This window comes from Lolium perenne, chromosome 6 (assembly GCF_019359855.2).
Source record: "Lolium perenne isolate Kyuss_39 chromosome 6, Kyuss_2.0, whole genome shotgun sequence".
Lineage (NCBI taxonomy): Eukaryota > Viridiplantae > Streptophyta > Magnoliopsida > Poales > Poaceae > Lolium > Lolium perenne.
This window is the reverse complement of record NC_067249.2, coordinates 94,262,986-94,278,169: the sequence shown is the minus strand read 5'-3', so window position 1 is coordinate 94,278,169 and position 15,184 is coordinate 94,262,986. Positions and strand designations below refer to the sequence as shown.

At 43.5% G+C, this 15,184-nt stretch overlaps 1 protein-coding gene across 1 annotated transcript; it reads left to right on the top strand.

Moving 5' to 3' along the window:
* The first annotated feature begins 2,513 nt into the window (after positions 1-2,513).
* Positions 2,514-10,139, top strand: LOC127344947 (protein NRT1/ PTR FAMILY 8.3). The gene is made up of 4 exons (XM_051371327.2): positions 2,514-2,774; positions 4,382-4,546; positions 4,614-4,824; positions 8,367-10,139. The coding sequence occupies exons 1-4, from the start codon at positions 2,679-2,681 to the stop codon at positions 9,923-9,925; spliced, it is 2,031 nt and encodes a 676-aa protein (XP_051227287.1). The 5' UTR covers positions 2,514-2,678; the 3' UTR covers positions 9,926-10,139.
* Positions 10,140-15,184: the final 5,045 nt, after the last annotated feature.

Sequence of the window (15,184 nt, the reverse complement as noted above, 5' to 3'; positions counted from 1 at the left end):
AGTGCATCAGCGAAGCTATAATTTGAGCTAGCAAGGCTGCAGATGTAGAAAATTGTATAGAGATGCATCATGGTGACTCTTCCTCTAGCTCTGCCGCCCCTGGTAGTGGGTGTGCACCCACACGATCACATGAATATATACTATGATCATATATGCCTATGGCCTATGTATTTTACATCTTGTAACTATATATTGTCTTATGAATTACTCAACATCACACAAGTTGTATATGTCCATGGGTGGTACAAGCAGATGCCCAAGTCGGAAGGGAAGCCCTTTCTCTTGCACCACTGTTGGGTATTAGTCAAGAACAATGTGAAGTGTAAGCCAAGGGGTAAAGAGACTCCACTAAAGAGACAAATGCCAGGCTAGTCCTCCTCCTCTCTATGAGGGGATTATGATGGTGGATATGGCGAGGGTAGAGCACATAAACCCAATCTAATCTTAGTGAGGCCTAGGAGGAAGATATAGAAGGAGAATCTCAAGAAAGAACAAAGCAACAAACATCCTATAGAGATAAGCTTGACGAGATAATAAAGACAAGGAATGACTTGCGTTTCACGCGATTCAAGCCACGTTTGACTTGGTGCTAAGAGGAAACACGAGAAAACAACAAGGTGGCAGGAGATCAAGGAGAATAAGTAACACATGAAGGCCATGTCAGAGTAGAATCCGAACTCTATGTTGAATATAAATACACTGTCTAGTCTCTTTTCATCAATTCAGACTTAAAAGCTTGGCTAGTGCAGGAATATTTTATGGTATCAGAGCCAAGAGGTATCAAGTTCAAGACCATGCTCACGCAGTATTAAAAAATAAAAGATAAATATTTTGCGGCTTGTGCACCGAACCCACACTAAGAACTAAAATAGCCTAGCCGTGAGGGAGAGTGTTGAATATAAACATACTGTCTAGTCTTTTTCATCAGTTCAAACTTTTAAAAAACTGGCTAGTGCAGGAATCTTTCACTCTAAAGATAGAAATTTTGCTCTTCGTGAGGGAAGGATGAAGGCCAACAAAGAAATAAGGAGGAAGAATGAGGAAGAGACAATGGTCATACTTATGGACCTAAATGAGATTGATGAGAATGCAACAACCTTTTGTGAGATGACTCGTGATGATATCTTGGCTTCCAAAATGCTAGTGGGAGTGTGGGACGGTATGATGCTCATTATGTTTAAGTAATGTTGGATGAGCTTTGTGCTTGGATTAGAAATAACTATTTGGAGCGATTTGAGACATATTTTGGTTCATTTATTAGGAATTTTTATATTCCAAATTCATGTACTTGAAATGTTGTTGAATGGTGTGTGTATATGTGTGTGTATTCAAAGCATAAGAACTGGTTTTCTGTGATGTGAAAATTAAGTTGAAAAGACGTTTGATGCATATGGCCTGGGTGATATTTTTCGGGAAAAGGGAGTATAACTCTGGTTGTTTTTTTCACCAAGTTCATCATTCTAGTCATGGCAGTTCAAGGATCACATAAGTTCGGTACATGAATCAACGTTCTGAAAAGATCAACATATATTTATATCTATGCATATCCTTCAATCTACTTAAAAAACCGTCACCCACTCAAGTGAAGATATTATGTGCAACCGTTCACCAGACGGGTGTATGTAGAACCCACAACCTCCTGCTCATCTCACGGGAGGAGCAAAGGCTGCAACTGAATCGAGTGTGTGATCATACGAAAAGTCCTTTTGATCATGAGCACCAGTGCTCTCATTATATTAAAAAAACTTAAAATTATATTTATATATTTCAAAAAATTATGTAACAAAATTCTAAAAGTAGGTAATGATGTATTTTACTAACATATAAAATCTCAGTTACAAATATTTTGTTTTCTGAGCTACACAAAAATGACAAAGTCTGAATTTTTTTGGAGATTTTAATCACTGTACTCAGATCCCCATATTTGTTATTTTTGTGCAGCTCAAAATACACATTCTCTCCAGTTGAAAATTTACACTTTTACGGGATACAATACTGACTACATCATGATTTATTTTCTGATTTTTCTGAGACTTAGAAATAAGATTTTTAATTACTTTTATGAAAAGGGATCACTGGTGCTCATGTGACCAATTTTCTGTCCGTGATCATATGAATAATCTGGAAAAAAGAAGGAGACACTTTTGTCTTGTTAAGCTCCGTATTATTTATGGAATTTCATATGGGCCATTATAAAGTTGAAACTACTACGTGGACTCTAGGCTTAGTTTTGCCATTGATTTCATTCAGCCAATTCCTGAATCGTGTTGTGATACGAAGAAAATGAAATATGTCGGCCGTGGTCGTAAGGAATCCAACGAAACAGTACGCTCTGAAGACCTATAAAACTTTAGGGACTTCCCTAAAATCATTTAGATCTGCCTTTTCAAAGGATCTGCTAGCTCTACCTACCTCCTATTGATTAAGTAGAATTATATATTTTCTGTTTGAAGCGTTCTTGGATAATTAACACACTTGCCACTAGCCCACCGGTGCTATTATTTTGCTGCGGCGACACACCTACCCCGCGTCCCAGCATGGAAAGCTAGCCAGTTCTCTGTCAGCGACGGCGCCTGCTGCTATATAATCTCAGCTCGGTGCTCGCATAGCGGCAAAACTGTAAACGCAGAGCCGAAGACAGGGAGAGAGTGGCAGCGAAGCCATCAGAGAGAGGAATTATGAGTAGCCTTCGAACATCATCGCCAAGGCCGTATATCCTCCTGGACGCCGGAGACGACACGGAGGGAGGTGGGCGCCCGCCCCTCGTACGCCAGGTACACGACGGTTCTCATCCATGTCGATCCCACCCTACTCTCTGCATCTGAATTCCAAGTAGAATCATCGATCATGGCCGTTCTTCCGGCGTTCCGTCAGTTTATTTTCAAGCATAGATCGATCGTCAACTTATTAGCAATCGTGTGATGGGGGCAGATATGACTAGTTCAATGGAGACTAACGTTTGTCTTGTCAGAATTTAGTATGCATTTCTACTACTAACAACACACACGGAATTAGGGAGACGAGGAAGCTTGAAGCGGCCAGTTGCGGGCTCCCAACAACCATGGACTAAGTCTAAGCTAATCACGATACAACAGTACAAGACTGACTATATGCATATTACTCTTTTAAAGAAAATCAGTTGAATCGTACATTGACACATTCAGACGTCTGTTTGTCAAAACGACAATGCATCTAGACATCAGTATTCCCAGTTAACAAACGCCAGCAGCAAAGTCGGTAGGATCAGAGCTGTTTTGCGCTGTATTTTCCAAAACTTTACAATTATATATATGCGCGCTTTACAGTTCGTCTCTACTAAACTATGGCGGCTAACGGAGTAGGTGTTAATTAACGATGATCGTTCGACCACGTGGTCGAGAGTACACGAAAACAAAAATCGCAGATTCAGTTCTGCCATAATTGCGCAATGTGTATCTATCCAAAAGAACGAAAAAATAGGGCGCTATTTCGGTGTTTTAGCTGTGCTATAGTGTATTTAATAAGTGAACGCTCCGCTATGCACATTTGGCTCACTACAACGTTAATCCTGCTATTAGCGGGGCTATGCACGCTATTTTTATAGCGTTATAGCGGTTATATTTTCGCAGGAAAGTAGAGCAGTCGACTAGCTATTTTGGGGCTTTTGGCCCACGAGCTGCCAAAATCCCCATTTCTAATTCTAGGGATTCAGCCCGTCGGCAAGCATGGAACCACATGGAAACTTTCCATTCTTCACACGGTGCGTATATATTGAAGAAGAAGAATCAACATCACAACGAGCAAGAGTTGATGATGTAACAGAAAAAAAAGTTTATCAGCCTAGCAAGAAGTTCCTTCTAGTTATTCATGACGGTGAGCTGTAATCTACAGATTCTTTTTTTGAATCTGACGATGACCCCATGCATTTTTTATCTAGTTCATCTTGTTTTTGATTAATTATTACTTCTGCTATGTTGTTGGCTAATTGTTTACCTGGGCTATGCTTGTTAGCTGGTTAGTTGTCTACTTGTCCTTCTTAAATATTAATTTTTCATCTAGGTCTGAACTATGGCTTTTGATTTGTTGATGTTACTTGTCAGACCGCGATAAATATTTGTCATTTATTGTGATCTGGATTTTGCGAATTTGATTTGGTGATCATTGTGATCTGAATAATTTTTTAGCTGTTGAAATCCTTAGTATACATGATATATTTATATTTTTTTTTGTAAAATGCTATCTTGTAAAATAACGCAGTATTAGCACCTTATAACATGTATAGCGTATTTTAGAAGGCCACGCTATTTAATTTAGCATGCTATTTTTTGGTTAATCCAGAGTCATATTTTGCAATGTTCTTTCGATCTCCTTTCTCATTATTCTAGTTTTGGATCAAGAGCAGCTCACCTACCGTTCCCCAAGGATTCTGCTTGCTTCCCCAAGGAGTGCTTCTCCAAGGATCGATGAGGCGAGACAGCTAGGGCTTCCCTCGCCACGGATTGCAGAGGAGAGCCCGCAAGCGCCACTTCTCGATGACAGGAGAATAACCAGCCGCAAGGCACCGTTTGTAAGTATCCAGAGTCATATCCTGCAATGCTGTTTCGATCGACTTTCTCATTCTAATTATGTATCAGGCTCTCACCTACCGTTCGTTCAAAAGAACAAATAGTCTGCTTGCTTCCTCAAGCCCAAGGGTTGCTTCCACAAGCCCGGGGATTCGGTCGCCAAGGATTGATGAGGAGAGCTTGATATCGCAGAGGATTGCAGAGGAGAGCCTGCAAGCGCCGCCTCTTCTCACTGACAAGAAAATAACCAGTAGCAGCAAGGCGCCGTTTGTAGTACTAGGTGAGTTCCATCCATGTCTCCACAAACTTGAATCACACTACAATATACTAATCTCTCCGGTTTGTGATTCCAATTTCCTTTGATCCATGTTCTTAAATAAAAGATATCAACATTTATACCACCAAATTAGTACAATTAGATTCGTGATGAATTATATTTTCATCATATAGCTATTTGATTTTTTAAAAAAAATATTGTTATACTTTTGCATATATTTGGTCAAATTTGAAATACTTTGACTGTAAGGAAAGTGGAAGTACTTCCTCCATCCATAAAAGGATTTCAGAGTTTTGTCTAAATTCACATGTATTTATACTCTAAAGAGTATCTAGATACATCTAAATTTAGATAAATTTGCGACATCTTTTTATGGACAGATATAGTACATTTTTTAGGTTTTTTTTTTCGAAATGCGAGCATCCTCCCCAACTGCATCAAAGTGATGCACACGGCTTTAATATTATTGCAGATACAAAGTCATCAATTTGACATCTCAAGGATCACATATAGCAAAAATAAGCCATCTAAAAAGAGAGCAACACCGACTTCTAAGCATATGTGATTCTCTTAGTATGTTGACATCCATCCTAGGTAAAGATAGCCTGAACGACCGCCATCAGACGATTGTAGCCAATATCCATGAGTATTCGTTGGTCCACATGAAGGAGATAAGACCACATATTGATAGTAGAAACCTCTCTGTGGATAACCTGCAAAAAATTCAGGTTTGCTAGTGTGTTAAAAACAACATCATTTTGATAATTCCATATTGCCCAAACTGAAGTACAATCTCCCACATGAATCCGAGCTTTTGTTTTCTAATCAATCTCATTCAGCCAATTGCCAAACATATTTGTCATATTAGCCGGAGGTGTGATGCTATATGTGAAGTACACCCGGTTCAAGATAATAGGTGATCTATGCACATTTAGTACACCCGGTTCATCATATTTTTGCAAGCTTATATTTAGTAAGAATCACTTTTCTATATAGAACCACATGAAGATCTTAATTTTCAGTGGTACCTTAATTTTCCATAAATATTTTTTTAAGGAAGACCATATGTCTATTCATACAATCAACATATATGGACTTAACCGTGAAAACCCCATTCGACGTCAAGCACCACTTGAAACTATCCGGTTCATGAGAGATAGTTACTCTCATTAACCTCCTAACCAAGCCAGTCCAGGTAGCCCATTTATCCTCTGTAAGGCGACGATTGAATCCTATATTCAAAGGTCTATTTGCTAGAGTGTCTCCTACTAAAACGTTGTTGAAGTTGAATGTTAGGATGCTAATGAAGAGTCACCAAACCAAATATTTTCCCAAAAATGGGTTTCCATGCCATCCCATACGATAAAGGAACCATAATTAAAGAAATCATTTTGAACTCCCATTAGGCCCTTCCAAATAGGAGAGTTCGTTGGGTTAGCTCGAACTTTGCGAGACAGTTTTGTCGCTGAGATACTTATTATGTAACAACTCTTGCCACACACCTTAACCATTAAGAATGTTAAATAGCCACTTACGAAGTGAACATCTATTCTTGATATCCAATACCTTGATGCCTAGACCCCCTTGATTCATCGTTCTACAAATGATGTTCCACTTTGTTGATATATTTTTTAGTTCATCACTTTTCTAAAAAAAAACCGTGATCTGTAAAAGTCTAATCTTTTCCGCACACCTTTGGGTATCTCAAAAAAAAAGATTAGAGGAACATTGGCAGACTAGTAAGAACAAAATTAATTAAGACAAGCATGTCTCCATACGAAAGCAGTTTGCCTAGCTAAGATGCAAGTTTTCGTTCACAACGATCCTCCATAGGTTTCCATTCTTTATTAAGAAGTTTCCTATAATGTATAGGTATTTCTAAATATTTAACTGGAATAGCTCCTACTTCACATCAAAAAAATGTTTCTGTTGTCATGCTCAACCTCTTTAGCCTTACAAAAAAACCTTTCTTTTGTGAAAATTAATCTTCGAACCAGATAGTTGCTCAAAAATACTTAGAATTAATTTCATATTAATGGCCTTAGCTAAATCATGCTCCATGAATAAAATGGTGTCATCCGTATACTGCAAAATAGAGATTCCACCATTAACGAAATGAGGCACTGAGCCGCCAATATGACCATTATCCTTTGCCCTTGCAATAATAATAGCCAACATATCAGCGACAATATTGAATAAAATTGGAGATAGCGGATCTCCTTGTCTTAGACCCTTCAAAGTTCAAAAATAATATCCAATATTATCATTAACTCTAATACCTACACTCTCACCTTCCACAAATCTGGCTACCCAATCGCACCATTCTGGTGGGAAACCTTTCATGCGCAAAGGTTGTTGCAAGAAGGACCACTTAACTTTATCATATGCCTTTTGAAAATCTATTTTAAATAGCACACGATCCAGTTTCTTTCTATGAAGTTCATGAATAGTCTCGTGAAGAATAACTACCCCTTCTAGAATATTAATTTCTCCCTGATATGAAATCCGTTTGTGTAGGACGGACAACCTTATGTGCAATCTCAGTTGCTCTATTAGTTCCAACTTTAGTTAAAACTTTGAAACTAACATGGAATAGACATATGGGCCTGTAATTGCTCAATTCTACTCGTGTCCTCCTTCTTTGGTAAAATTTCAACTTATATAATGGCAACTCACCATTCTGCAACTACACGAATAGAGCCATCATATCAGTTCTAATGACATACCAGAACTTTTGATAAAACCCAGCAATGAACCCATTCAACCTGGACCTTTATTATGTTCCATTTGAGATATTGCTTCACATACCTCCTCTTCAGTAAAAGGTGATGTGAGGATAGCTCTCTCCTCCTCATTGAATTGAGTAATATCATGAGTAACTTATTCTCTCATACTAAAACAATTTGGTACCGGTGCACCAAAAAGAATTTTATTGTCTTGACCTACAATTGTCCCTTCACCATGTCCAAGTTGAAAGATCATTTTCCTTCTATGCTTACCATTAGCAATTAGGTGAAACTATTTCGTATTATTCCCAACCTCTTGAAGATGCTTAACTTTGGTGCGTTGAGCCTACTTGGTTTCTTCATCACGCCTAAGCTTGGCTAAACTAATATCCGCCTCTTTTTTGTGGCCTTATTAAGGGATGTTCAGCCTTTAATCAAGCTCTCCTATAAGAAGGAGCAGCCCCTCTTTCTCCTTCATATAAACACCACTTAAATTTTTTGCCCACATTGGTTCAAAAAAAAATTTGGTTCAAAATTTTATTTTGCCCACCCTCTCAAGAATTGTCTTAGGTGTCTGATCTTATTTTGCCACCTTTCAATTGGAGAGTTCCCTGTCTGAACATAATGCCATTCATTCCCCATCTCATAAGAGCCATCTTGGCACATCCAAGATAACTCAAATGAGAAATAATTTTTGTTGCCAAGATGAGCTGGGTTAATGGCATTTTTTCGTGGATGGGGATAGCTTGTACACACAGTCACACACCTACTGTAATTTGTTTGACGAACTACCTTAATTAAGACTGGATGATGTTACAGGGTTCGAGTGCCTGGAGAGCACGGCGTTCAATGGCATCTCCACGAACCTGGTGGTGTACCTGGAGACCGTCCTCCACGGCAGCAACCTCGGCAGCGCCTCCAACGTCGCCACCTGGTTCGGGACCAGCTACCTCACGCCCATCTTCGGGGCCATCGTCGCCGACACCTACTGGGGCAACTACAACACCATCCTCGTCTCCCTCGCCGTCTACCTCCTCGGCATGCTGCTCGTCACTTTCTCCGCATTCCTGCCGCCGGAGGTCTCTTCCGCGTTCGTCACCACCAAGACGCTCGCGTTCGTGGGGCTCTACCTGGTGGCCATCGGGAGCGGCGGCGTGCGGTCCTCTCTCCTACCGTTCGGCGCCGAGCAGTTCGACGACACCATCGCCGAGGACCGGGAGGACAAGGCCTCCTTCTTCAGCTGGTTCTACCTCTGCGTCGACTTCGGCCCCATCGTGTCCGGCCTTTTCATCGTCTGGATCCAGCTCAACGTCAGCTGGGGCCTCGGCTTCGCCATCTCCACAGCGTGCATCGCGCTCGCCTGCGCCGCCTTCCTACTCGCCACGCCCATGTACAAGCGCAGCATGCCCACCGGCACGCCGCTCAAGAGCCTCTGCCAGGTGCTCGTCGCCGCCTGCAGGAAGGCCAGCCTCAAGCTCCCCTCCGACGCCGCCCTTCTCTACGAGGCCAGCGACGACAACAAGTATGATAATTGTTACCAGCTGCCGCCCAGGATCGCGCACACCGGCGAGTTTAGGTTTCTCGACAAGGCGGCCATCTTCTCGGACCTCGACGTCGCCCTGGTCGAGGGAACGTCGTGGAAGCTCTGCACCGTCACGCAGGTGGAGGAGCTCAAGATTCTCCTGCGGCTTCTCCCGGTATGGACGACCAGCATCATCTTCTCGGCGGCATACTCCCAGATGAACACCACCTTCATCCAGCAGGGCAGCGCCATGGACATGAACATCTTCTCCCTGTCCATACCGGCCGCGTCGCTGAGCTCCTTCGAGGTGCTCTGCGTCCTTGCATGGGTGGTCCTCTACGGCAAGGTGATCGTGCCCGCGCTCGGCGCCTTCTACTCGGGCGGCAACGGGGAGCCGTCGCAGCTGCAGCGGATGGGGGCCGGCCGCGTCCTCATGGCGCTCTCCATGGCGCTCGCGGCGGTCGTAGAGAAGAGCCGACTCGCCAGCGTCGCGCGAGGAGAGCTCATCGGCATCGCCTGGCAGCTACCGCAGTACTTCTTCCTCGCCGGCGGGGAGGTGTTCTGCTACATTGCCCAGCTCGAGTTCTTCTACGGCGAGGCGCCCGACACCATGAAGAGCATGTGCACGTCGCTCGCGCTCCTCACCATCGCGCTCGGGAGCTACCTGAGCTCGCTCATATACGCGGTCATTGCTCTCTTCACAGCCACCGCCGAGAGCCCCGGCTGGATCGCCGACGACCTCAACGAGGGGCACCTCGACTACTTTTTCTGGATAATGGCCGCCATTTCCATACTCAACTTCCTCGTGTACAGCGCATTTGCCAAGAACTACAAGCTCAAGACGGTCCTCTCGTGATCTTGTTTGGTGATTCTCGATTTTTGGCCTTTCATATATACTTGAATATGAGATTACACCGCACAACGGCGTGTATTTTAATCGACCAAGCTTGTACATGACTAGTTTGTATACAGGACTGCTCTTTTTTTTAAAAAAAAAATTGTCGACTATACATATCAAGATAGTACTGTGGTGATCTTGTTATCATCCGTTGACTCTGCTTTTTATCCGAGGAAAAGTGCCTCAGCTCCCAATAAATGAAAAGGGAAAGTACAAAATAGTTTAGCATCAGGGTTTGTGCATTCCGGACAAACCAAACCCACCCATCAACCCAGCCCAGCCGGTATAAACGCATATAAATGCAGTACACATGCCCAACTCAGCACAAAAACACTACTCCGTAGTAAAAGTTTCAGAACACTAGTACTAGTTTCGAGAACCACCTACACCAGGGAACACACATGCCAAGCTACATAAACTGAAAGAGAAAAACTACAGGCGCTCTACTCTGTATTTGGCCTTTCATACCTGAATATAGATTACATAATCTGAATATGTATTTTATACCCACCAAGCTTTTCGCATACTTGTTCAAAATCTGAGGTAGAAATGAGACCTATAATACTGAGGGTAAGATAATACTACTCCCTCCTTCTCAGTTTTAGTTTGAGAAATTGCTTTGACCACTATTTTGGTCAACAAAATATCAAATATATGTCACAAAAATTATATCATTGAAAAGCATTTTTGCATATGAATCTAACGATATAGATTTTGTAGACATACAATTTATATTGTGTTGACCAAATAAATAAAACGGAGGGAGTATAATGCATCCCATGGTGGCAATGGAAGTTGATATGAGAGCTAGCAATTAAAGAGGAGGCAGGCGATTAGAGCATCTCCAGCCGTTCGGCCAGAGGGAAATATAACCAAAGCTAGAACATGTCGATCTACATGCCGAAATGGTAGTAGAACGCCGTGTAGTCGCCACCGTCGTTGGTGTTGTCGCTGGAGTTGCCGGCGTCCTCGGGCGGCGGCGCCTGCTGGCTGCTCTGGCCGGCGTCTCCGTACTAACGGCTTGAACCTTGGCTAGGGTTGCCGTGTGGCGGCGTCGGCTGATACAACTCGTCGTCGCTGCTCTCCTTGACCTTGATGAGCGGCACGAGGGCGATGGGTACGGTGGGTGCGGCCGGTGTGGCTCAGGCGGCGCGTCGCCACGTGACCGCCAGGTCGAGCCGACGCATCTGCTGCTCCACCTCCTGCCTCTCCCAGTCCTGCTGGACCAGGCGAGCGCGGCGTCCATCAGGAGGGCGTTGTCAGCGGGGACGAGGTCGGTCAGCGACCTCGCGATCGCCTCGGCCACCGCCGCGTCCTCGGCCCGCTTGGCCTCCTCTTCGGCGAGTTGGGATGCGGCAGCCGCCGCTGCGGCATCCTTCTTGGACGTCTTCCTCTTGCGGCCGCGCGAAGGAGACGACGACCGGTGTCCCCCTCGCGGATGACGAGGGCGCCGTGATACGTCTCCAACGTATCTATAATTTCTGATGTTCCATGCTTGTTTTATGACAATACCTACATGTTTTGCTCGCACTTTATAATGTTTTTATGCGTTTTCCGGAACTAACCTATTAACAAGATGCTGAAGTGCCAGTTCCTGTTTTCTGCTGTTTTTTGGTTCCAGAAAGGCTGTTCGGGCAATATTCTCGGAATTCGACGAAACGAAGACCAAACATCATAATTCACCGAGACGGACCAGGACACCGAAGGGGAGACGGAGAGGAGGCCCAGGCCCCCCACACCACAGGGCTGCGCGGGCAGGCCCCTGGCTGCGCCAGCCTATGGGGAGGGCGCCCTGGTGCCCCTCCGACTTCGCCTCTTCGCCTATTTAACCCCTCGTGACCTAAAACTTCGATACCGATTGACGAAACTCCAGAAAGACTCCAGGGACGCCGCCGCCATCGCGAAACTCCAATTCGGGGGACATAAGTCTCTGTTCTGGCACCCTGCCGGGACGGGGAATTGCCCCCGGAGCCATCTCCATCGACTCCACCGCCATCTTCATCGCCATCGCTGTCTCCCATGATGAGGAGGGAGTAGTTCTCCCCCGAGGCTGAGGGCTCTACCGGTAGCTATGTGGTTAATCTCTCTCTCCCATGTACTTCAATACAATGATCTCATGAGCTGCCTTACATGATTGAGATTCATATGATGAGCTTTGTAATCTAGATGTCATATGCTATTCAAGTGCTTAATTATGTGAACTTTGGGGTTACTGTGACCTCGGTGTAATGGTGATAGTGTGTGCACCGTGTGTAACTCCCTTATGAATTGTGGTGTGTTAGTACCCCCTATGAATGCTCACGGTGACGGTGTGGGGTGTTTATTAGTACTTGGGAATACGCCTTTGAGGTGTGCTTTTGCACACTTGCCCAATGAATTTGAGTTCTCTATCCAATAAGAGAGTAGTATGATGAAGTGCTTATTTATAATCAATTATGATTGCAATGTTGGGAGTGTCCACTAGTGAAAGTAGGATCCCTAGGTCTTGTTTCCACACATCGAATCTCCATTTATTTACTGTTCTACTGCATGTTTATTTGCTGCCATATTTATTTCAGATTGCTATTACCACTCATATTCATCCATATTACTTGTATTTCACTATCTCTTCGCCGAACTAGTGCACCTATACATCTGACAAGTGTATTAGGTGTGTTGGGGACACAAGAGACTTCTTGTATCGTGATTGCAGGGTTGCTTGAGAGGGATATCTTTGACCTCTTCCTCCCTGAGTTCGATAAACCTTGGGTGATTCACTTAAGGGAAACTTGCTGCTGTTCTACAAACCTCTGCTCTTGGAGGCCCAACACTGTCTACAGGAATAGAAGCGTGCGTAGACATCAAGCTATTTTTAAAGGCGCCGTTGCCGGGGAGGTAAGGTAAAAGGTATTCACATCCTCCGACTACTAAGCTATTTCCTAGCACTGTTGCCGGTGTGTGAGTGCTCAAAGCTATTTCCTTTAGATCCTGCAATTGCATCTTTTTGTTTCTTATTTTTTACTAGTTAAGGCGTAATGGAAAATAACAGTGAGCTTTTTAATCTATTTCTTGAGTTAAGACATGGATTGTTTGATGCGAAAATTTAAAAACCTATGGAACCTTATTTGCATGCTAGTAGCAATGATATTAGTATGAACGCTTGATACGTCTCCAACGTATCTATAATTTCTGATGTTTCATGCTTGTTTTATGACAATACCTACATGTTTTGTTCACACTTTATGTCATATTTATGCGTTTTCCGGAACAAACCTATTGATGAGATGCCGAAGTGCCAGTTCCTGTTTTCTGCTGTTTTTGGTTTCAGAAATCCTAGTAAGGAAATATTCTCGGAATTGGACGAAATCAACGCCCAGCATCTTATAATTGGATGAAGCTTCCAGAACACCCAAGAGGAACCAGAGGGGGGCCACAGGGCCACCAGATGACAGGTCGGCGCGGCCCGGGGGGGCGCCCCCCTAGTGTGTCACCGCCTCGTCAACCCTCCGACTCCGCCTCTTCGCCTATTTAAAGGTCCCTGACCTAAATCATCGATACGAATAAGCCACGGTACGAGAAACCTTCCAGAGCCGCCACCATCGCGAAGCCAAGATCTGGGGGACAGGAGTCTCTGTTCCGGCACGCCGCCAGGACGGGGAAGTGCCCCCGGAAGGCATCTCCATCGACACCACCGCCATCTTCATCACCGCTGATGTCTCCCATGAGGAGGGAGTAGTTCTCCATCGAGGCTAAGGGGCTGTACCGGTAGCTATGTGGTTAATCTCTCTCCCTATGTACTTCAATACAATGATCTCATGAGCTGCCTTACATGATTGAGATCCATATGTGCTTGTAATCTAGATGTCGTTATGCTATTCAAGTGGATTTTACTTATGTGATCTCCGGAGACTCCTTGTCCCACGTGTGTAAAGGTGACAGTGTGTGCACCGTGTGGGTCTCTTAGGCTATATTTCATGTATCACTTATTCACTGTTATGAATAGCATAGTGAAGTGCTTATTTATATCCCTTTATGATTGCAATGTGCTTTGTATCACTATTAATATATGTGCTACTCTAGTGATGTTATTAAAGTACTCTATTCCTCCTCCATGATGTAATGGTGACAGTGTGTGCATCATGTAGTACTTGGCGTAGTTTATGATTATGATCTCTTGTAGATTATGAAGTTAACTATTACTATGATGGTATTGATGTGATCTATTCCTCCTTTCATAGTATGAAGGTGACAGTGTGCATGCTATGTTAGTACTTGGTATAATTGTGTTGATCTATCATGCACTCTAAGGTTATTTAAATATGAATATCGAATATTGTGGAGCTTGTTAACTCCGGCATTGAGGGTTCTTGTAGCCCTACACGATTAGTGGTGTTCATCATCCAACAAGAGAGTGTAGAGTATAGCATTTATTTATTCTGTTATGTGATCAATGTTGAGAGTGTCCACTAGTGAAAGTATGATACCTAGGCCTTGTTTCCAAATACTGCAATCACCGCTTGTTTACTGTTCTACTGCATCTGTACTGCCTGCAATATTCCCACCATCAACCACACGCCAGTTGTAGCAGCAAGCTATTTTCTGGTGCCGTTACTACTGCTCATATTCATTCATACCACTTGTATTTCACTATCTCTTCGCCGAACTAGTGCACCTATACATCTGACAAGTGTATTGGGTGCGTTGGGGACACAAGAGACTTCTTGCATTGTGATCGCAGGGTTGCTTGAGAGGGATATCTTTGACCTCTTCCTCCCTGAGTTCGATAAACCTTGGGTGATCCACTTAAGGGAAAACTTGTTGCTGTTCTACAAACCTCTGCTCTTGGAGGCCCAACACTGTCTACAGGAAAAGAAGCGTGAGTAGACATCAAGATATTTTCTGGCGCCGTTGCCGGGGAACGAAGGAAAGCTACACCATTTCCACCCTCGTCAACCACGCGCCAGTCCTGGATAGCATCAACGCTTCGAACACCATTGTTGCTAATGCTATGGAAAATTCTAAGCTTGGGGAAGCTGGTTTTGATGAGCATGATATTTTTAGTCCCCCAAGCATGGAGGAGAAAATTTACTTTGATGATACTTTGCCTCCTATATATGATGATTATGGTGATGAATTTGCTCCCACTATTACTAATAAAATTGATTATGCTTATATGGAGAGTAATAATTTTATGCGTGTAGCTCATGATAAGAATGTTTCATGTGATAGTTATATTGT